General features: G+C 50.3%; 7 protein-coding genes across 7 annotated transcripts; 6 read left to right on the top strand and 1 right to left on the bottom strand.

Annotated features, from left to right (window-relative positions):
- Positions 1-195: 195 nt before the first annotated feature.
- Positions 196-1908, top strand: N7471_005370 (serine/threonine-protein kinase RIO1; the record flags this gene model as incomplete). Its single annotated transcript, XM_057278089.1, has 1 exon — positions 196-1908. One exon carries the CDS (start codon positions 196-198, stop codon positions 1906-1908), a length of 1713 nt encoding a protein of 570 aa, XP_057137699.1.
- Positions 1909-2597: 689 nt separating this feature from the next.
- On the bottom strand, positions 2598-4262 carry N7471_005369 (autophagy-related protein 17; the record flags this gene model as incomplete). The annotated part of the gene is made up of 1 exon (XM_057278088.1): positions 2598-4262. One exon carries the CDS (start codon positions 4260-4262, stop codon positions 2598-2600), a length of 1665 nt encoding a protein of 554 aa, XP_057137698.1.
- Positions 4263-5503: 1241 nt separating this feature from the next.
- N7471_005368 (F-box/WD repeat-containing protein) lies at positions 5504-7525 on the top strand (the record flags this gene model as incomplete). The annotated part of the gene is made up of 1 exon (XM_057278087.1): positions 5504-7525. One exon carries the CDS (start codon positions 5504-5506, stop codon positions 7523-7525), a length of 2022 nt encoding a protein of 673 aa, XP_057137697.1.
- Positions 7526-8597: 1072 nt separating this feature from the next.
- On the top strand, positions 8598-9279 carry N7471_005367 (uncharacterized protein; the record flags this gene model as incomplete). The annotated part of the gene is made up of 2 exons (XM_057278086.1): positions 8598-8667; positions 8717-9279. 2 exons carry the CDS (start codon positions 8598-8600, stop codon positions 9277-9279), a joined length of 633 nt encoding a protein of 210 aa, XP_057137696.1.
- A 920-nt stretch (positions 9280-10199) lies between these two features.
- On the top strand, positions 10200-17526 carry N7471_005366 (Peptidase C19 ubiquitin carboxyl-terminal hydrolase 2; the record flags this gene model as incomplete). The annotated part of the gene is made up of 5 exons (XM_057278085.1): positions 10200-12216; positions 12814-14685; positions 14753-16104; positions 16157-16805; positions 16862-17526. 5 exons carry the CDS (start codon positions 10200-10202, stop codon positions 17524-17526), a joined length of 6555 nt encoding a protein of 2184 aa, XP_057137695.1.
- Positions 17527-18761: 1235 nt separating this feature from the next.
- Positions 18762-19784, top strand: N7471_005365 (uncharacterized protein; the record flags this gene model as incomplete). The annotated part of the gene is made up of 1 exon (XM_057278084.1): positions 18762-19784. The coding sequence occupies one exon, from the start codon at positions 18762-18764 to the stop codon at positions 19782-19784; it is 1023 nt and encodes a 340-aa protein (XP_057137694.1).
- A 712-nt stretch (positions 19785-20496) lies between these two features.
- On the top strand, positions 20497-22678 carry N7471_005364 (PX and BAR domain-containing protein; the record flags this gene model as incomplete). The annotated part of the gene is made up of 7 exons (XM_057278083.1): positions 20497-20590; positions 20657-20925; positions 20976-21242; positions 21298-22116; positions 22167-22355; positions 22416-22529; positions 22583-22678. 7 exons carry the CDS (start codon positions 20497-20499, stop codon positions 22676-22678), a joined length of 1848 nt encoding a protein of 615 aa, XP_057137693.1.
- Positions 22679-23147: the final 469 nt, after the last annotated feature.

Genomic DNA, 23147 nt, shown 5'->3' with positions numbered 1-23147 from the left:
AGACAAAGGCCGAAGGGTGTCGTGATTGTGTTGCAAAGCCTTGGGATTGACTACGCGAGGAACGAAATTAGCGCGTCTCGATGGGCGCGGGGTTCTGCCGGGCGGTGATCCTAATTTGAGCCACAGAAAAAAAAAATCCCTTGGGGACCGACGGAGATATTCAAATCTCTACATTCTCAACTTTGAAGATCCAGAATGGCTTCAAATGAGAATACTGCCCAGGCAGTTGGCATTGCCGATGGCCTCGCGCCGTCGCATACTTACGTGCCCAATGAAGGCTACGTGAACCCTGATACTGCAGACTCCGCCGAGGCGGGGCAAGTTCTGCCCGATGAGCAGGAGGAAGACTATGAGGAAGACGAGTACTACGACGACATTTTCGACGAGGAATTGGATCGTGAAGATATTCTGTCTTCCGATAACTCCGATCTTACCAAAGCATACAACCGCCAACGCAGAATCAACGACCTCGCTAGCGACTCCAATGTGCCGAGATGGACATACCCCAAGACGAACACCCAGAAGCCTACCGTGAACACCTCTGCGTCTGTCGATGACCAGGTCAAGTCTCTCACTCGCCATGCCGCAAAGATCAAGCTGGACGACCAACAGGCCGGTATTTCGGGGCACTCCAGCAAGGGTGGAGATAAGGCAGACCGAGCCACATCTGAACAAGTGTTAGATCCCCGTACGCGGATGCTTTTGCTGCAGATGATCAACCGAGGTCTCGTCTCGGAAATCCACGGATGTTTGTCGACCGGAAAGGAAGCGAATGTCTATCATGCCATGTCCATCTCGCAGGAAGACGAGGATGCTGCCCCACTACACCGTGCGATCAAGGTTTACAAGACAAGTATCTTGGTATTCAAGGATCGTGATAAGTACGTGACTGGAGAGTTCCGTTTCCGTCAGGGATACAACAAAAGCAACAACCGCGCCATGGTCAAACTTTGGGCCGAGAAGGAGATGCGAAACCTGCGAAGAATCTATGCCGCTGGTATTCCCTGCCCCGAGCCCATCTTCCTTCGTCTGCACGTCCTTGTTATGGGATTCATTGGTAGCTCAAAGGGTCTGGGCGCACCGCGCCTTAAGGATGTGGACTTCAATATCCCTGAACCTGAGACTCGTTGGCGCTCACTCTATATCGAATTGTTGGGCTATATGCGCGTTATGTACCAGACCTGCCGTCTGGTGCACGCTGATCTGAGCGAGTACAACATTCTGTACCATAAGGAACGCCTGTATATCATCGATGTCAGTCAAAGTGTTGAGCATGACCACCCGCGCAGTCTAGAATTCCTGCGCATGGATATCAAGAACGTCAGCGACTTCTTCCGTCGAAAGAACATTCTGACTCTTCCCGAGCGGACTGTGTTCAACTTCATCATCTCCCCAGAAGGACCCATTGATGGGACCGCTGGCAATGAGGAGATGACGAGTGCCATTGAAAAGCTCCTCGTTGCCCGTGAGGAGGGTGACGATGAGCAACAGGAGGCTGAGGATGTCGACACTGCTGTCTTCCGTCAACAATATATTCCCCAGACCCTAGAGCAGGTGTACGATGTTGAGCGTGACGCCGAACGCATTCGCGATGGCCAAGGTGCTGATCTGATTTACGGAGATCTCTTGGCCGGTGGCAAAAAGAAGGCCACTGCCACTGATGCTGTTGAGGAAGACGCTGAATCTGATGCAAGCGGCGGTGTCTCCGTATCGGGATCCGACTCGGACGATGAAGAAATAGACCCGTTCGCGCCGAAGCCGCCACGAGGCAAGCGTTTCGAAGATAAAGACATCAAGCGCGACCACAAGGCAAAGGTGAAGGAGGAGAAGCGTGAGCAGCGGGCCAACAAAATGCCGAAGCACATGAAGAAGAAGCTTGTTTCTGGGTCTTCGAGAAAGAAGAAATAAGCTCTCGTAGCTTTCTGACCTTATCTTTCTTTGCACGTACACGAGTTGCGAATGTTTGCACTCGGTGTCAATCTACCGCTTGGCATGATTTGATGATGAAATGCATATATGGATGGAGCATTGGGCATTTGATACCTTGGTCTATACTTGATAGAAATGGGAAAAACATAAATATATATTTGATGCAAGCTCCTCAAGACTGAACCAAAAATTCTCATTCAGAGTACACTATTCACAGTATATGGGTATTCACAACTGGTTCAAAAAAAAAAAAAACAAATTGAGGTAACAACTTATCAGAGCTCTCTTTGGACGTCACTCCAATCCGTCCTCTCGCCATAAATTCCCCACAAGTGTCACCAAACAGTGCTTACATCCCGCAAAAGGCGCAAGAGTATGCATCTAGGAAATGAGCATCGAGCAGGGAACATGAATGGTGAGCATGACGGAAGGTCAGACCTATTGTGTTTTCGTCATTTAAGTTGCAATCATACCATGGTCACGATGTAATAGTTATAAGCGGCATTGAGATGCCAAATATCCAATTTCCATCTTAGCTACAAATGTAGTGAAGTTCAGAGCGAGGCCGAGGACACCAATGGAACTGGTGCAACAATCGGACGGTGATGGGACGAAAATGTGCACTGGACGAAAGTAAAGAGCTGCCAGTATCGGAGACACAGGGGAAATCAAGCGGTGTGCATTTGTGAAGCGACCTTGTTTCGTGCCTTCACCCTTGCATACGCTTCCTCGATGAGGTCTCTTGGCAGGTCAGGGATTTGTTCTCCTTCGGCACTTCCATCCGATACTCTTGGCTTGACAGCTCCTGTGTACTCATGTACACTAGGTTCCTCGAGTGCATTCTGGGCCACAGGATCATTATCCAGGGGGCCACCCGAGAGGCGCAAGAACTGCACCTGCATTGGTGCTAAGCCAACGCCAGGCCATATGTCAGAGGGAAGAAAGTCACCCTGTTCAACGCGGAAAGTATCACGAGCAGCAGCATCTTCATCATGGAGCTGGTCCAGTTTGTGCCGGGTATCTCGGAGCACCTTTTCCACACGTTGGCGAACATGACGCCGACGTGCTACTTCCAGCATCAGGCTGTCGTAAGCATTGAGGAACCCGTCGTACAGGGAGTGCAGATCGGAGAGTTCGGCGAGGCCAGAGTTAATGCGGTCGTTTTCTTCAAGCCAAACGCGCGTGAAATTGTGTGCCTGGGAAATGTAACGGGGTAAGCGAGAGGACGCGAGAGAGGATAGATGGCTGTGAACTTCGATCGTTGCCTTGGAGATAGACAGAAGGGCATCTCGCTGGGCTTGCACTTGTTCAAATATGGATTCCATCTCATTAATGCGATCTTGGATCTCCATGACAACATCATCAGCCTCGGGGGCATCTTTGATCAAAACAGCCACCATCTCCTGATACTCGGCGTCAGTCATTGGGTCAAGAGGTGCATTCAAATTGGCGTTGATCTCTGCCCCGATGTTTGGCATGCCGTCGTTGCTACCGTCAACAACAGTTGGCATATCCCCCGTGATGGACCGCGCAACTGCTCCTCCACCATCTGTATGCTTCACGGCGGTGACACATAGGTCAAAATGCCTGACTAGGGCTTCTAAAAGAATGGCCATTTCTTGAGCATGGGCCTCCAGCGATTGGATCTGGCCCGGCATAGACGACAAAGTGAGAAGGCCGGAATCGGAGGCAGATGACGAGGAAGATGTGATTGATAATCGGGATGACGCCAACTTCGTGGCTGTGTGGTAGTGACGAAGCGACTGTCTGGTGGCTTGAAGTTCGTCATCAAATTCACGATTGGACGTATCCAATTCGGCGCGCGCTGTGTTAGTGCGGTCGATAGATGCTTTCAATGAGGCATGTAGCTCTTCAACGCCCCGCTCATCAACAAAGTCATGTAGGGACTTCTGCTCTTCATCGCCAGGTCTGAATGACGCGTGAACGATAGTCCCGCGGAGCAGATCTATTGTGTTTCTGAGCCGAGCATCAGCAGCATCCAGGTTTTTTAGTGCCATTGAAAACTCATCACGACCTCGGTATGATATCTGTTCGACCTCGGTACGGACATCGTATAAAAGACGAAGTTGTCCATTAAGGCCTCGGCGTAAGAAGCCTGTGCGGGAGCACAGGACAACACTCTTCTCCAGTGCCGAGTGTGACGCAGTGACTATTTCATTGGCCCGCCAGACATGAGTAATGGAGGAGAGCGAACGTTTGGCACCCAGGAGATACGAGATCAGAGTCTCAACCTGGGGTAGGGATTGCTGGTCCCCCTCGTTCAGTCCAGCCTGCGGACGAATAGACGAAGAAGAGGACTGGGATGACGCCATTGTGAGAATCAATTAACCCTGTTAATGGCGCATTCGGAATAAGATAAGACCAGGGTTGATGAAGAGATTAACTTCTCAGGGGCGAGGGTGAAATTGATTGACACAGCTACGAGGGAAAGGGGGTGACTGCACCACTTTCACTTCACCAAAACCCTAGGACACTTCAGTATAGGCCTATATTTACCAAATTAGACTGTTGTAAACTTGGACAAAACCAGAGGGGAAAATGGCTACTGTGCAGCCTATAGACCTGGGAGCTGGGTGTCATGAGGACCTCGGGGGCTCAGTACGATACGCCGGGGCCGTGTAGAAATAAGCCGGGGCCGTGCTCTACACCAAAAGTGAAGCACGAGCTCCAGCCCGGAAATGACTTGCAAATAAAGGGATGAAAAAAAGCCTCTTACCAGTAGTTCTCGAGTCGCTCTCGGTCGAGACCTGATTCCCTGGGTACAACGTAAATTGTAGACACGGCAAGCCGTTCACAGAAGGTTTAGGTAGATCGCAGTAGGATCCACGGGTTTATGGTAGTAACCAACAAAGCTGGGGGCAGTGGGTCTGACAAAGTGTGAGTGTCGGTGTGAGATGGCTGTGGGACTAGCCTCAATCACCCAGAAGATGAAATGCCCCGTTTCACCCCAGTGAAACCAAGTGATAACGAATCAGCCTGTCGGAAGCGTAGGAACTGATCGACTGAGGTGCGATGGCGCGGAGATGGCGCCATGCGGATCATAGTCACGTGTTGTCTCACCGCCCAGATCACGTATTTGCCGCTCTCTAGGGCTGGCGCTATCACGCAATTCCCCGGACTCATCGATGGCGATATCAAAGACACTTTGGATTGTGCAATTTTTCCCAGACCCTGTATAATTCTCTGGTTTAAAGACCTCTATCCCATTCCTATTCCTACTTTCTCTTTATCATCCAAGTTGATTTCCGTCGCCAACCTTGGACGCTCGATATCGCTCTTATCTCAATCTTCCTCAGGGTACTCATATCGCACGAACCGATAGCCCTTGACCCCCCTCCCTCTTGACTCCCTGATTCTGGAGAATTTTTCAAGGATACCATCACGACATTGATTGATATCTTTCCTCCGTGCTTCTCACTCTAAACAATTCAACTCGGGAGAACACGAATTTCTGCACACCGACTTGTTCTTATCTCGGTACACCAGGCGCGACCGTCGTCGCCCGAGCGGCCGTACCCTCCCCGTCACACCGCGCGAGACCGGATCAGTCACCATGGCCGATACACCGGAACCCTCGTCTACACAGCAGAGCCTGGTTATTCCAAATGCGGGGGTCAGTGCGAACGCCGAGTCCAACCGCTCTCTGCCGCGCAAAGACACCGACAATACCACACAAACCCTGGAGGATCTAGCGAGGCAAAATGTGGCTCCGTTCCTCGCAAAATATCAGCCGCGACAATATGCGCCTTTGCGCTCGCAAGTTTCAACTCCATCTGAGCAAAACCTAGTCAATGCCAGCTACTGCTATCGTCATCAACCGGACTCAAAATGCAGCAGACGCCAAGCTGATGAACAGTCGATGACCCAGCTGCAATCCGAGCTGAACTTACTTCCTCAAAGTGACCAACAGGGTATTTCCCATGTGTGGTCGTTGTTCTCCGCTGCTCCAGCGAAACAACGAACTCTCATGCTTCAGGGAATTCTGGCGCAGTCCTGCTTCCCCCAACTATCCTACATCTCCGCCAGTGTCCGTGATCTCATCCGAATCGATTTCCTCGGTGCCCTCCCTCCGGAGCTGTCCTTCAAAATTCTCCGTTACCTGGACACAGCCTCCTTGTGCCGAGCAGCACAAGTTTCTCCCCGCTGGAGAGCCCTCGCCGATGATGATGTGGTGTGGCACCGGATGTGCGAGCAGCATATCCGCCGAAAGTGTAACAAGTGCGGTTGGGGTCTTCCTCTTCTAGATCGCAAGCGTCTGCGCGAAGCCAAGCGTGAGATTGAATTACGCGCCACCAACTGGGGCAACAACGAGCCTGCCGTTGGGTCGACTGAAGCCGCAATGATTGAATCTTGCTCGACAGTCAAACCTTCAGCCAGTGGCAAACGCAAGATGGAATCCGACGATGAATCCTCCGCCCTTGCAAAGCGCCATTGTGCATCGCCTCCCCAGACTCCTGAAGAAGACGAGAGTTACTTCAAAACTCGTTACCGTCCGTGGAAGGAGGTTTATCGGGATCGATTTGTTGTCGGTATGAATTGGAAGCACAAGCGCTGCTCTGTCAAGGTCTTCAAGGGCCACAGAGACAGTGTCATGTGTTTGCAGTTCGAGGACAATATCTTGATGACTGGGTCCTATGATGCTACGGTTAAGATCTGGGACACAGATACTGGCGAAGAATTGAGAACTCTCAAAGGCCACGTTGCTGGAGTGCGATGCCTCCAGTTCGATGACACCAAGTTGATCACTGGTAGTCTGGATCGCAGCATCAGAATCTGGAACTGGCGTACAGGCGAATGTATCTCTAAGTACAATGGCCACGCCGAAGCGGTCATCGCCCTCCACTTTGATTGCACTCTTCTTGCATCCGCCTCCGTCGATCGCACTGTCAAAATCTGGAATTTCAAGGACAAGTCTACTTTTGTTCTTCCCCACCCACAGGGAGTCAACGCTGTCAAAATCGACTCGGTTTCGCGCACAGTTTTGACCGCTTGCGACGATGGTGCCGCACGCCTTTGGGACTTGGACACCAAGACTTGCATCCGAGTCTTCCATAACCACATCGGCGCCGTTCAGCAAGTTCTTGCTTTGCCCCGAGAAATTGAACTGGAGAATCACCTCGCCGACTGCGAGAACGACCACGTAAGCACATCTTCTCAAAATGGCGACAACATCCTGAGCACACTTTCCCCTCTTCTCGAGGCCAAGTCTCTATCTCTCCAGAACTCACCATTCGGCTCTTCCTTTGACCAGGATCAAGGCCGCATTGAACCCCCGCGCTATATCATCACCAGCGGTGTGGACACAACCATCCGATTGTGGGAAACCAGCACCGGAAGATGCCTTCGTACCTTCTTCGGACATCTGGAAGGTATTTGGGCTCTTTCTGCTGATACCCTGCGGATTGCCTCTGGTGGCATGGATCGCATGGTCAAGATATGGGATCCTCGTGTTCCTACCGGCCAGGATACCTATGAAGGTCACAGCGCAGCTGTAAACTGCATTGGTCTGAGCGACAGCCGCTTCATCACTGGTGGTGATGACTACCAAGTTCGCATGTACGATTTCCGGGCCTAGAGTGGCCAATTTCTTTTCTTCTTTTGTCTACCAAAAGTACCCTTGTTGGTTAAATATTTCCTATTGTCATGGGATGGAGCGTATAACTGCGGCGCTGCTATCTCTGTTTTTTTATTATTGCATCTCCGGTCGATGGATGGATACCCTGGCGCATTCAAGAACGGCTGTGGCTCAAACAAGGTGATTTGATCTCACATATTGCCACTGACTGCATCACAGGCGCTACTTTGCTTTTTTGTTTTTACTACTTGTCCTTCTCTTCGGTTATCTGTCTGGTTTCGTGTTATAATACCATCTGCCCTTGTTTCCATAGGACCATCGATGAATTTCAGTGAATTTGAACGAACATCATCTCACATAAAGGCCTTCTTTTTATACACTCGGTAGCAATATAGCGCTAGTTGTGCTACTACTGTACGTGATCGGGCCGTCAGTGGAAGCCAACGGGACGGCCCCACCGAGACGGGGGCTAAGACCGTTTGGGATGGGAACCTTGGAACTGGCCCGAGGATTCAAGGCTTTAAGACAATAAACTTGGTTCGCTAGATCTACATGCTCTGTTTTCTTCCTCTCACCAACTGAATCCTGGACAACCCACGATATCTTCTAGACGCCATTTCAGCTTTCGTCGAGCTATAGCATTGATCAAATGCAAATCTTGAACTTCTGAATTGGTGGTTGTATATATCCCATGCCCACGCCACGCTGGTTTCTACCCACCGCATCCAATGTTATCCTTCGGCGCCAGATAAATCTAAAGATTGGGCACATGCGATAGTTTCAAAGTTCCCGAAAGAGAAAATTTAAAGATTTCCCGCTACCATTGATATGGCGACAGATCTAGGTAATTTTGTGGTCATTTTTGATGTCTCCGTGACTGAAGAACATCGGACCTCGCGCTACTATTCCTAATTAGGAACCTATCAACTACTATGTTGACCGCCTGCAATATGAAAGCCCAACCTACAACCCTTTTTTGCTCTATTTCCAACTCTTGTCACCCTCTATATCTCAATACAAAGGAAAAAAACGATATACTCGCGCCCTCCAACTTAGGATACCTATAGTTACTATGGCGAACGCTCGAAATGATATTCGATCTGACCGAGTGTGGTCTTATCAAATGGATGAACTTTCATACGGTTAGTATATTGAGCAAAACTCAGAGAAATCGAAGCAAACATCATGCAGGTCAAGACTCCGTTGACATACGTCCGGAAAAGCCAAATGTTGACACTGAGACCCCCTCCGCTTCTAGCTTTTCGGATTCCAGCTTGGGACTATCCTCCTCACCCAAGATCCAGTCAGTTGCTGTGACTAAACAGCCCCGTAGCGGTTACAGACACTGCTGGGGATGTTGGGCTCATTGGAAGCGACTCCCGCCGGCAATGAGATGGCTTCTAGTTATATTCGGGTTGATCGCCGTCACAGTTGTTACTGCTTGGTTCGTCGGCTCCCATCTGGCAGCCAAGGACCGTATCGAAAAGGAAAGACTGGCAAAGCTCCAAATCGCAAAGCCTAGCGCCGAGAATGCCATACACCAACGCGCCTTGATAACGGCCCTGCCTGGCGACTCTTCCGAGATCTCTCTGTCTACCGCCACATCATCCCTCATTGTGACCGCTCCCATGCCTATTTTCACCGATCCTGCGCGAAATACCTTTTTGACCAAGGTCCGTATCGCTATGTCCACGAACGGTGTCGCCTCGCCGGCTCCCTCTATGGGAGTGACAAGAACCTCATTGACACATTGAATACTCTCTCGGGTCAATTGATATAATGGATCCAGTGTGAGATTATTTGGGTTTTGCGACTGTGTTGGAATTGTGTATTGATATGAATGGAGGGAAATTGCTATTGATTGTCATACAAGAATAGTCGGCCGCTTATGCGGCCTCTGTCCTTGACGACCTAAGACTTTATTGATCTGATATATTTCAATGTTGGACCAAGATGGTACTAGGGATGTTATATGTAAGAACTCTCCGATGTGCTTTTTGGATATACTTTTTATATGCCTTTTTGATGTCTTTTTTGATAGCTCCTTAGGTGTATACGAAGGCAGTAAAAAGCATACATTGTGCAGACGACTTTTCTATGTATAACCTTTGATTACCACGTGTTAATTGCTATTGTGTGTTCCAAAGGCGATTGTCTCCTATTGCTACAGTTCCCCATCGAGACATGAATACAATTCAATTCAACCCTATTGTTCCTGCTATTGAGACTTGAATACTATTATCTACAACTCCAATCGACTGACTTCTTTTTCCATCTTCCTGCATATGGACTGCTTATCAGTATTTAAATCGCTATCATCTCATCTTCACTTCTACTTTACTCTCTGGTGTACAGTTCCATTGAATGCTTTGATATCAGCATTGCTTGTTCCTCCATCACTTGAACATTCCATCTATCCATCTTCATACCCCTTTCGTATCCCCCAAGCGTCGCAGGGTACATAAATTTGCATTGATACGTGCAAGCTAAACTCACCACGTGAGCGACAGCCCTTTTTTGTCCTTCGACCGATGCGTGGCTTCAAAAGCGTCAGAAACCCTCGGTTGATTTAATCTGAACAACCTACAAGTATTGACTGCTTGAGATTGTTACGGTTTTGACAGTTGTTAATCAAACGTGACGGCAGATTCATTACAGCTCGCAGCTATTCACCATGGCATACTCTCTCGAGAGACTCGTGCGAGCTCAGCAGCTCTTTGACCGTAGCACGGGCAATTACTGCATGCTCCCATATCTCGCTGGCCCATATCACCTGAGAGAGCGTGCCTCGAAGCGTGCCGCCGTCGTTGGGTCATGGCATGACAATGATGAAGATGAAGACTACACACCTTCCAGCAAGCGAACACCCTCCAAGCGCAAACTATCTCTTTTCCATGAGGGTGATCAAGAACCTCGATCTGACAAGAAGGCCAGGAGCTTGTCTCCAACTTCTAGGCTCCGTTCTAGACTGAGCCCAGACACGGAGAGAGAAGATTCTGTTCCCCCTTCGACGCCCTCTACGCCCTCCCCGCATAGTGAGCCCGACAGCTGGGACAGATACTGGGCCGTCAACCCTGAGACAGACACACCAAATTCACGATACAGCCTTCGACGCCGCAACAAGGAATCGCTGTCAGAATCACCACAAAAGAAAGAGACACCCAAGGCCGAGGCCGAGGCATCAAAGCCGACTGGGGATGTCCAGCCTGCTGATGACGAACTTCTGCAGAGAGAGTGCGCTGCCTGTCAAGAATTAGGGCTGGAATGCTCGCTTGCATCTGACCCCGATCCGTTCGCCTATCCTTGCACAACATGTGAAATCGACGGTGTTTTCTGTGTTGTGAACCCCCCGCCCAAATGGAAGCGATCATGCGAGAGTTGTAAAGGTCGGAGGAAAGAGATTTGTTCATATCGGTACGCTGATTACGACCATTCCCAACCTTGTCTCTCATGCCGAAATTATGGGTTCGAATGTGTCGCTGGTCCAGCTAGACACCCACCCTTTGCACTCTTTTCCACGAGCGAACCAAGTGAACCAAGCAGTTCTCCAAAGGCCGATTCTCCAGCAACCTCCAACTCACACCATGCCACCCCGGAGCTCGACGTTCCTGAGGTATCCAAGCCGACTGAACAAATCAGTTCCCCAAAGATCGATTCTCCAGCACGCTCCAACTCACCACATGGCATCCAAGAGATCGACATCCTTGAGGTATCCAAGCCGAGTGAACAAACCAGTTTCCCAGCCATCCAACCAAATATCCAGGTTCCAGAGACCAATCCCACACAGAACAATTCTGGAGAGCTCCCCTCCCCTCCATTCCGCAACTCTCAGCCTTCCGTTGTTGAGGGACCGAAGTCACATGAGGTGATTGTGCTCACTGATTCAGACGACGACACCCCGAACATCCCGAAGAGGCAGAACTCACCGAACTATATTTCTGACTCCGTTGAGTCACCCACTCGCGCCACTGTCTCAAATACCATTGCCTCGCAGTCCGCGAACACCCACCGTTTCTGGACCGAACTTGCTCATCCTGTGGTGTTTCTCTCAGATGACCGGAACGGATCTCCCCCCTGCCACTGGTGCAACAACTTTGCGTATGGCATCAATGGCCTCGGTCCTCGTAACCCAGAGGTCTGGACCTTTGACAGCGGCATGATCGTCGAGCTCCAGGATGGACATATTGCTGAAGGAAAAGAACAGAGCCGGATGTGTGTCTCCTGTACATGGAATCGATGCAAAATCATACAATGCTCCCACAACACCTTCAATCTACTACCTGTGCCTTCGCCCCCGAAAGAAAGAATACGAGCTGATGCTGCAGCACTGCTACACAAAGCCACTGAAGCTCTGACTGATCCCGAGACTGGGAAGGCTGGTCCTTTTTACCCAACTCCCCCTTACCAATGGTGCAGCCTGTGTCGAGAGCCCGCATTCGGATCTTGCCAGGCGGCTCAGCCAATTAATGCCTACGCAGATGTGGTGGATTGTGATGAAGAAACCTATGGATGTGGACTGATGCTCTGTGAGTGCTGTTTCAGCCTCACCCAGCGATTCAAAGGTGACCTCAATACAGTCGTTGCATGCGGTCGGAATGACCCGTCTAACCCTGTATCCTACCGGGCTGATGTGGAGTTGCTCCTCTCCGGATCGGAGAACAACACCATGTACAAGCTTCACATGGAGGAGCGTTGATGAGCAGGTTGTATTTTTTTTTTTTTTTTTTTGCTTTTATTGTATCTATCTCACCATGGCTGGCCTTGTTGCAGCTAGGTTCAGTTGAAAAAAATGCAAAATGTCCTTAATATTTTCAATCATGTTTCTGAACAGCTAACAAACCCATAATGTTTGGATACTCTCCAGGGCTAATCTGTTTGATGAGTCGTTCGCGATAGTGAGGGCATTGTGCCCTAATCCATTGTTAACAATAGGTCAATAGCACCGCAATAGAAACAGAACCAAAATCTCACAAACAATTATAAGATTACAATAGCTATTGACAATCAATCCCATTCACGAGTCTCTGTCATTGTGCGAACTATTCTGAATAGTCACCTTCAAGTATAAGTAAGAGCTTCACAGCTCCAACTCTCCAATCTTTCTTCTCTTCTTCTCATACATCTTTCATATCTTCGTCATTTCATATCTTCTTGGACTTGTATTCTTACTCTTTTTTTCGTTCACCAATTATCTTGAACTTCGCTTCATCTACAGACGCTGGTCGTCTGTATGTGGAGAGCCCCTGGGTTTCGTTTCCGCTCCGGAAAAAAAAATTACCAAACTTAAGATTTTCTGCCAGTCGAATTCGTTCGCTCACAACCAAATCCCCTTGTACTTCCACCAAAAGGAAGTAAGGGTGCTGCTTTGATCCCGTCTTCTATTTTCCCCTGGTTGCCCCGAGCTGCGACACGAGGTGCGCAGCTCATCGCCACGACGTCTTCACCAAAGAGACGAAAAGTTTCCCCAGAGCCTCGCACCAGTCCAGGCCTTCGGGCTCGACGTCACGGCCGCTCCGAACCTCCACACTCTCGCCACACGTCTTCCTCTTCTTCCCGCGGCCAGAGTTCGTCGTTGTCGCCGCCTCGCTACGTGCCTGCGCATCTGCAGTTTCAGTCCGGAAGCCCGCCTGGCCGCTCGCTCACCCCCGCGACCGCGACCGCCGGCCTCACCCTCTCTAGCGACCATTCCGACATGCCCTCCGATACTCGAGGGGGTACACCTCCAACTCATGGACGATCCCCTTCTCCCGGCGAGAAGCGCCCGGCATCCGAGATTACTGACTCCGACCCCGAAGGAGGCGTGAGCACTGTCTGCAATAACGCGCGCACATACATTATTCCCCGCACATGCGACGGCACAAACGATGAATCTACACATTCCACCACGTCGAACAATGATAAGACCGAGTCAGCATCCTCGGCCGGCGAGCAGTCCAGACCAGCATCGCCCAAATTAGACGATATTCCTACGATCGACGAGCAGGTGGCCGAGGTGAATGCGCTGATGACAGCGCCGTTGAAAGATGGACAAAAGGGCTTTGTGGTGTCAATGGCTTGGCTGAAGAAGGTGCTTGCACGCACTACAGCCCATGCGGATCACACTGACAAAGGATCATTGGAGGGAGACATTGGTCCCGTCAACAATTTGAACATAATGCTCGACACCGACCCGGCCACGCCCAGCTTCAAAGACGAAACTGGTGAAATGTTTGTGCCTATGCGCCCCGGTTTGCACGACTCTCTGGATTTCGCGATAATTCCGCAACATGGTTGGAACCTGATCCAGAAGTGGTACGGCCTCGCCGACCAGTCACCTGTGATCATCCGCTATGCTCACAACACTAGCCAACCCGGCGATACCGAAAAGATCGAATATGAGACTTATCCTCCGATTTTCACCATTTTCAAGTTGGCCAACCCCACCGCGGGTACCACCCCGACCATCTTGAGACAAACCGTCAAGCCGTCTGTCAAGATCCTGGCTAGTCGCCAGACGAATTACCAAAAATGGTTGAAGGATTCCAAAGAACAGACTGGTATCGATATGTCGACCAAGGTTCGAGTTTGGAAAATTCTCCAGCTACCTCGTAGCACCACTGCATCAGCCTCAGCAACCCCAGCTGTCTCCCGCAGCCAATCGCCAGCTCCTCCATTGGCTCTGATCTCGAACCCCAACGACAAGCTCCTTTTCGATTTGAATGCTTTCCTCGATCTTCCGGAGGGAACCCACCGGGTGTTGCTTGACAATGTTAAGGATCAAACCCAAAATGCAAACTACAATGGTCGTATGACTTTGGATATGGCTGGTCTCAGCGTGGCGAATTGTGTTGTTCTTGAGGAACAGGTCGGTGGCTTCAAAGGCGGAGAATGGGTGTCTGAAGCCTCTACCAAAACTCTCAAGAGTCTGGGTATCCCTGTGGATCAGCCGAAGAACGATGCTGCTACCAAAGCATCTGCCGCTAAAGCCGCACTCACGAGCACACAACCCAGTGGCAGATCCACCCCTACCCTGCCGCCCGATCCAATTCGGGGGCTCATCTCTCGAGGTCGGAAGGGTCGACAGCTTATCGTGGGATTGCAAAACCTTGGCAACACTTGTTACATGAACTCCGCGTTGCAATGTGTGCGAAGCATTGAGGAATTGTCTTATTACTTCCTTAGTGAGTATACACATCTTACTGTTGGATACTGCGAAAGAGGTCTTTCGATGCTAATCTTAATCTGCAGGTGGATCGTACAAACCAGAGCTGAATCCTGGCAACGTCCTTGGATGCGGCGGCACCATTGCTAAGCAATGGGCCAACTTGCTTCAGGAGCTCTACAAATCAGACCCTCAGCCGAGATCTGTCAACCCCTATAGGTTTCGTGCTGCCGCTGGTCGGCAACGTGAAGACTTTGCTGGCTACGAGCAACATGATAGTCAGGAATTTGTGATGTTTCTCCTTGATGCACTGTCGGAAGACCTAAGCCGCATCGTTGGCAGCAAACCGGCCACTGTCATCCCCGATTCCACCGATGAGATGATCCACGATCGCAAGGCTCTTGAGGAGTTCGGAAACAAGTGTTGGGACCTCTATGAGGCCCGCAACGCCTCTGTTATCACTGATCTGTTTGCCGGAATGTACAAGTCAACACTGATTTGCCACAATTGTGAAAAGACCAGCATCATCATGGACCCTTTCACAATGGTCACTGTGCCCATCCCAACGGGTCCAACGCTCATCAATCGAACAATTATCTTTTACCCTCTTGACGGGCCACCCGTGTCTCTCAAAGTCCGGCTCGATGAAAATGATACTTTGAAGGACTGGAAGGACTTTGTCGCCCAAAAGATGGGAATCGATGGAGAACGAATCTTCGCAGCAGAGACATTGCACAATTCCTTCTGGCAAACATTTTGCGACGATGACGATTCTTTCGGTAGTCTACGCATTACCCAAGAAGATACCATTGTGTTCTTTGATCTTGGCCCTCTTCCAGCATCTACTGATTCTCCTGACTCTACCTCCGATGATGATGCAGTCCTTGTACCCGTCTTCCACCGCAAACTTGTTCCGCGCAAGAACAAAGAGGCCACTCATGAACTTTTCGGAATTCCATCCTTCATACGTCTCTCTGGTGAAGAAACTCGAGACCTTGAGACGATTTACCGCAAGCTCTTTACCCAGGCCAATAACATGACTACACACGACATTCTGGCTGCCGAAGAAAACAGCCACGACGACAATGCAACTGATGACTCGGACACTGTGGTCACAAACGAGGATGATGCACGATCAGCAGATTCCCGAATCAAAACATCTTCTATTGATGGCGAAGACAGCATCGTTAACATTTCTATGCAAACCGAGCAAGCGCCAAAGCCTGCAGAGGACACTGATGAGTCGGATTCTGATTCTGAATCTGTCAAGTCCCCTCAGCATCCTCTTGCTAGCAAAATTCCCGCCAGTTTGTTGTCACTCTTTGATGTAACGGTCATGAGCACAAATACCACTCTGCCTGATGGACGTAATATTTCCACGATCAAAACCTACCCTTCCATTTCCTCTCGCACCCCATCTCCTCCCACTTCTACTAAGGTTCGTTTATTCCGTCTTGTCCGTTCAGATTCAGCCCGCTAATCTTTGCCAGGGATCCGATTCTTCATCCAAAAGTTCCGCAGATAACAATCGTGATGATGGCAACGATACCGATGAATCAGATCTGTCACCAAGCTCACCACTATCGCTCCTTCGCCAAGGTGATGCCATCCTGCTTGACTGGGCTCCCGATGCCGTTGATTCCCTTTTCGGCGGCAGGCCACGTGACCCCGAGGAGCTCCGTGGTCGCCCTACCTACATGAACATCAAGAATGTCTTTGATCATACCATGGTGGTAAGCCAGAAGAAGCCGAAGCAAACAACTGTCTCTCTCGACCAATGCCTGGATGAGTTCAGCAAGGAGGAAATTCTTTCTCGGGCAGATAGCTGGTTCTGTCCTCAGTGCAAGACCCATGTTTCGGCCACCAAGAAGTTCGAGCTATGGAGAACCCCTGATATCATGGTCGTGCAGCTCAAGCGGTTTAGCCAATTCCGCGGCAGAAACGGACACAAGATCAGCACTCTCATCGACTTCCCCTTTGAGGGACTGGATTTGAGCAGCCGAGTGGAAGGCCCCATGGATGGAAAGAGTGCGGTGTACGATCTGATTGCTGTCGACAACCACATGGGTGGAATGGGTGGTGGTCACTACACTGCCTACATCAAGGACTTTGTGTCTGGTGCCTGGGTCTATTGCAATGGTTCGATACCCCCGCTGATGTGCTAATTGAAAGATATCTTACTGACATGATTTTAGATACATCTGCGAAGACTGTCACAAACATGCAGTCGATCATCACCCCGGGTGCCTACCTCCTGTTCTACCGCCGTCGCTCCGATCGTGCATTGGGTAACCAGGAGCTGCGGGAGCTGGTTGAAGGCTACCGGAACCGCGAGGCGAGTGTTTCTGGCAGTTCCTCCGGCTCCCGCAGCCCTGGTGGTTCCCAATCACCTTCGGAGGATGGCGGTCGTGCCCTTGGCGGCGCACCCCGCAAGGGGTCGACTGCCTTGGCCGGGGCAGGAGGGGCACCCCGGGTGAGCCGGGGGCAAGACTCCCTCGGAAATGACCTATACTCTTCTGCCGAGGAGAGTACTTCGGGTTCGGAGGACGGTGGCAGCGAAGGTAAGAAAATCGGCTACGAGCACCAGAACGGGGGATCGCAGGTCGACTCCCTCAGCAAGCTCACGGAACCCTCTTGGTCGTTCGACGCCGCTCACGACATCTCGCAGATTTCCGGTGGTAACGCTGCCACCGAAGATGGCATCTTTGAGGGCCGATGTCCATGGGATCACCCCATGGACATCGACCCTCAGTTTCAGTTGGGTCTCACTTCTGGGGGTGAGGGGGAGGATTCCTCCGATGATCTCCCAGTCGTGGAGCTGCGTGTGGGGTCCGAGGATGTAATGTCCTCGGACCCATGAATAATATGAACCAAAAAAAAAAAAAAAAAAAAAGGAGTGAGGGAGGGGAGGCGGATTGGGGGGGTGTTTTCTACATAGAGGGAGGGGGATGGGCAGGTGGCCCATACAAAATCAAAAATATGTTTCTTGTTTTAATTTCAATCACATTCTCAAAGCAAAGTAAGAGTAAGGCCAAACTCAGGCCAATGTAAAGATCCAGTGAAGTTGTAGAGAAAGTAAGAAAGACTTCTCTCTATCACTTCTTCATCACTTAACTATCGGCTTCCTATCAGCTTGCTCGCCGAGGTCTTGTATCTATAACAAAGAGGCCTAATGACCTCGCCTCTTTTATAGCAGGTCACACCAAAACATGTCCGGGATTTGACTCTAACTACCTTCAGTCTTGGTCGGTTGCGGCTGCTAGCGGTGTGTCCATATAAGGTGACCCCATTTTGTGTAGCTTTGTGATTTTGTTCTTTGTTCTCCTTTTTGTGTCCGCCGATAGCGGTCTAGTTCATTACCAGGGACCGTTCTAAGAGCCTTAGGTTGATCATAAATGTAGAGATGGTTGTTTCAAGGTGGCTGTCTGCTTCACAAGAAGTGTTTCAGTATTGGGCGATATCAAGATTCTCACCTATAACTTATCCAATTCTTCCTACAATCATTCCAGTGGCACATTATGCAGTAGACAAGACCCTAATAATTAATTTCCTTAGTCCTACAACGGTTGTGCGCGGTATATACACTGGCAGCTTCCAATTAACAGAAGGTATTCAAACCCCTATGTTTGAAGTGAAATTCATGGGTTGTACAAGAGGGCTTGTGCAGCCATGGAGTCAACTAAAAATATTGACAAGCACTTATAGTACATGTATCCTTAGCATCACTGGCCTTGTATTTTAACACATATCTGTGGTTTTAAATGTTCTATATGGATTCACCTATCAAGATACGTGGTATCCAAAGTCACCTAGTAGTCTGGACCGAGGAATTCCTTCTCCGTTCATTGACTCCATATCAGAAGCGTACATACATGTAGTATATATCAACACATGGCGTGTATGATGTTTCTATGGTGATGTAGAGGATAGGAAGTTATGTGGTCTGGGGGCCTTGGAAGGAAAGTGCCAGAGTCCCTCCTTCCATATTAGGGCTAGGTGCGTGCGAGTTGTCTCCTTCGCGCAACTAGCTTCCAAATTGCCACGCTTCCCTTGATTGAATCACCAAACATCCATATTCCACGCACTTATTCCAAGATGAAGCGCACCGCTCCTTCTCCGAAACGTCGGGGACTCTTCAGACATGAGCCACGCCAACTCAATCCCCAGCTATCTAACCTCTGTCCAGAGGTTATTAATGTCAGCCCTCCCAGTGCCAGGTCTATGATTGACAGGATCAACTCCGAGCACGCTGATAGATACTTGGCTTTCCAAAGCGCCAGTGACCAACTCGAGCTTCTGAGGCTCGAGGCCTTGCGTCTCAGGATATTGGAGTCCACGAAATCCACGACCGATCCAGCAAATGAGATGTCTCCTCACCGCGCGAGCCCCGTCTCAACTCAAGGCTTGAGTTCCAATGGAGAACCTGGTCCCACCGTCCCAAACTCGACGCGAACCACACCAAACTCGATGCGAACCTCGATGCGACCCCGTGCTTCAGTCCTGAGCGAAAGTGAGATCAGTGTTCTTGATCTCGGCCCCAGTCTTCAATCTACCCATATTTCATCTCGAGCCTCTCGCCGCAACTCATCCTCTTCAAGTGCTCATCCTGGAATCGGCCTCGCGCGTACCACTGCTCCCAGCTTTGTGCCGGGGCCTGGCAGCGACACTTCGGACCAACAAGTTGAACGCCACCTCAGGACAGATGAGCTTGAATCTGTCGCTCTCACTTCCGCCAGTGGCTCCGTTAACAACGACTTCCCTCTCAACCTGCGTCAGCGCCGCCAGAACCGAGCCAACATCACTCTCCCCAGCCCCCAGGAGCTGCGACCTCATCGCGTAAACCGTTCATTTACCATCAGTGGGGCTCATGGTTCGAGAGATGGATCTGGCTTCGACCAGAGCCCTACTTCCTTCACCGACGAGCCCAATCGCCGGATTTTCTCGCTCTCTGTTCCGCAATCTCCCCAGTCTCCAGCCCTGCCGCCCCACCCAACTCTACGACGTGCTCAGAGCTCATTTAGTGGAATGGACCCGGCCTTTTCAGCTATGCGCAATGCAGAACGGGCGATACAAAATGCACGCGACGCTGCAGGCTCTCGGCATGCCGATCGCAAATGAGACACAGGGCGCAGAAACATTGAGGTATGAGATATGAGGGTCATTTCATGGAAGGAGAAAGCTTTATGGACTTTGATGCTTGGTCAGGGCACGGCGGAACAATATCTGAGGCTTTGAGATGTGTGAAATCGGATTTTGAATTCTAGGACCTTGCAAATGTTTGCCTTCGAGGCTCTTTACTTTGAGCCTTTTGCCATACATGCAACCTTCGGCATACATCACCTGTTTATTAGCTGATTACTCTCAAATGAAGTTAATTTCAAAATGCTTGTTGTGTAGAGTTACTCCCTTGTTTTGGGATGTACTAAATTTTGGCTGGCTCGGTATGAGAAAAATATCTTCATGTAGTGGTTTAGTGCAACAGCTAAATATACATTGGCCGCTCTTGGATCACCGTTCCGTGACGTTGCGGTGGCGGGAAACCTGGGGTTCAAGCTGGAACCATCGCAACCATTATATTCTAGGACAAAAGACATCTATCAAGACATCTATCAACCTATGTGCTTTCAAGTTTTCCTCAGCTGTCCATTTTTACAGTCTCTTACCCATATTCTATCCATGATGGTTGAAGTTCAAGCCTCTTTCATGACGTAATCGCGAACACCGCCCTGCACCAGCCACACCACGACTTCCCCCCGCAGATCCCCAGGCACAGCTTCTCCAACTCAGTTTCCGGTGTTAGTTGGCCTTATCAAGCCTCCATACCCTCATAATGTGGAACGACGAAGATAACAATCCCTACGGGGCCTTTGACCAACATCAGCCTGGCCTATCTGACTCCCTACATTCAGCCGCACTCTCTCCCCGTAAGATCTCCGCTTGGTTCCCACTCTAACGTTTCTGCCTTTGGATCAGTATCTGACAGCAGCTAGCTCTCTATGAACATGACTCAACCCCTCCATCTAGCCGCGACTCCACCAGCGAGCCTCCTGATTACATCACTCATCCAGAAGACCTTAGCGACCCCGAGGATGAGGCCGAGTATGGTGCCGCCAGTGAACAATACCCTCGGAAGAGCGTCTATGATAGCCGGATTGAGCAGATCCTTTATGAAAATCCTGAGATGCCAATTTTGATCACGGATGCCGGGAAAAACCATGAGGGCGGCGGGAGCTTTATTGTTTACACAATTCGGACTGCGGTATGAGAATGGTGCCCGGCGGATAACCGTAAAATGCTGAGTGTTGATAGGACCTGGAAGTGCGCCGTCGATACTCCGAGTTTGCATCATTGCGACAAACCCTTGTCAATTTGCATCCCACCTTGGTCGTTCCGCCGATTCCCGAGAAGCATAGCATGGCGGACTATGCAGCCAAACCCACCAGAGCTAAAGATGATATGGCCATTATAGATCTCCGGAAGCGCATGCTCAGTGTGTTCCTCAACCGCTGCAGGCGTATGAAGGAGATCCGCGAGGATGGAGTGTGGTGGAGATTCCTTGATCCCAACGTTAGCTGGGTGGGTTCGACCTAGATGTTCTTGGTTACGAGTTTACTAACTAACGTTTGCCCAGAGTGAGGTTTTGAGCTCCCATCCTGCAGCATCAGTCCCAAAGAATAATCTCAAAGCGCCACCTCTTGACCCCGCAAACCCGACACCAGCCCATGGCTGGCTCCCGATTCCGTCTACATCCGCAAAGCTCAAACCCAGCGGTGGGAGTACCACGGCTGCTGGAACCGCAGCATCGCCCACGTCACCCAGTGAATCAGAGCCGCCCACGTTCCCAGGACCTGAGATGCTCGGGCGGTTCCCTCCTGAGTCACGCAAGCTTAGCGAGCAAGAACTGGATCCTTACTTTATTAATTTTGAAGCGTCTACGCGAGAGCTAGAATTACTTTTGCAGGGCAACATCGAGAAAGTTAATCGACGAACTCTCTCGCACTTGTCTGGGCTCTCAGCCGACCTCATGGAGTTGGGAGCGCGTTACAACGGATTCTCTCTTTCTGAGCAGTCACCAACAGTGGCTGCCGCCATTGAGCGGATCGGCCAGGCCGCAGATACCTCTTATATTGAAACCGAAGAACTATCATCCGCTTTGAGCGCAAGTTTTGCGGAACCTATGCGGGAGAGCGCTCAGTTTGCTAGTGTGGTTCGCGGAGTTCTACGATACAGAGTGCTCAAGCGGGTACAACAAGAAATGACTCGCGATGAGTTGTCGAAGAAAAAAACCCTACTAGACTCCCTTGAGCGCAGTGAACTCGAGGCCAAGCGCATCGAGCAGTACCTCAACCGCACCAACCCTCATTCTGGAGGGACGAAGCCTCGTTCTCTGTCAACCTCATCCGCCGTCAGCAGCGAAGGGGGAATGGTCCCGTCATGCCAGCTGACTCAGGTTTCCCATCTACTCACGACGATTCCATGAGCTCTGCGCCTGGGTCGCAGACCGGAGGACTTAAGAGGTCTGACCCGTCAGTACCAGGCTCTCCTGCTCATCGGAAGTCATCTAGCGGGACTTTTGTGGCGAACAAAATCTTCGGTCGCATCAGCCATGCTATCCACGGGTTTGCGGATGTAGATCCCGAACGAACACGTCGGGACCAGATCGGAAAGACGAAAGAAAGTCTGATTCAGGTATGTGGGCAGTGGAGTAAAATTGTTTTCAGATGACTCCAAGCTAATCTCGATTTTTAGTTGGAGCAAGCGTTAGAAGTGTCCGAGAAGGACGTCAAGGATGCGAGCGCGGGCGTACTACACGATCTAAAGCGCTTCCAGAAGGACAAAGAAGCCGATCTGCGACGATACATGGTATGAATGCCCCCCTACATGATTCAAGACTAAGATTAACCATGATTTTCTAGGTCGCATATGCTCGTTGCCACTTGGACTGGGCTCGGAAGAACCTGGAAACATGGACCGAGGCCAAAGATGAGGTAGACAAGATCGTGGCTCGATAGAAGATCATACTTCATCTTCAGGCTGATAAGCTCGGCGCTGGCGTTCGGCGGATATCTTTTACCTTTTTCTTTTACTGATTGTTAACTTGTCACTGCCCTGGACCTCGCTGGAAATGCAAACCTGGTATATCCAATTCTCTAAATCTAGGCTATTCTGTATAGAAAGTACTATGTAGTAGCCCTGGATGGAGAGGGGTTTGTCTTACCTGTACCTTCGTACCTGCAACCCTACAGGGTTATATTGTTGGAAAAGTCTCAAAAAGACGAGTAAAGGGCCGGCTCCTAGATGTGTTTATAACCGTTTTCATCATCCTTGGAGAAGTGATATGTTTCAAAGGCAAAGGGCACATTCCCAACATGTTGACCAATCACTTCCCGTGACTCGAAGAAAAGGACGATCGACACTGCAACCGATTGATTTCAAAAAGTTACCCATCTCCCTTGCTTGTCAAGTTCACTAACTTATGTA

Source organism: Penicillium samsonianum (genome assembly GCF_028829775.1).
Source record: "Penicillium samsonianum strain IBT 33392 chromosome Unknown utg000003l_segment0_segment0, whole genome shotgun sequence".
Taxonomy (NCBI): domain Eukaryota; kingdom Fungi; phylum Ascomycota; class Eurotiomycetes; order Eurotiales; family Aspergillaceae; genus Penicillium; species Penicillium samsonianum.
This window is presented reverse-complemented; position numbering and strand designations above follow the sequence as displayed.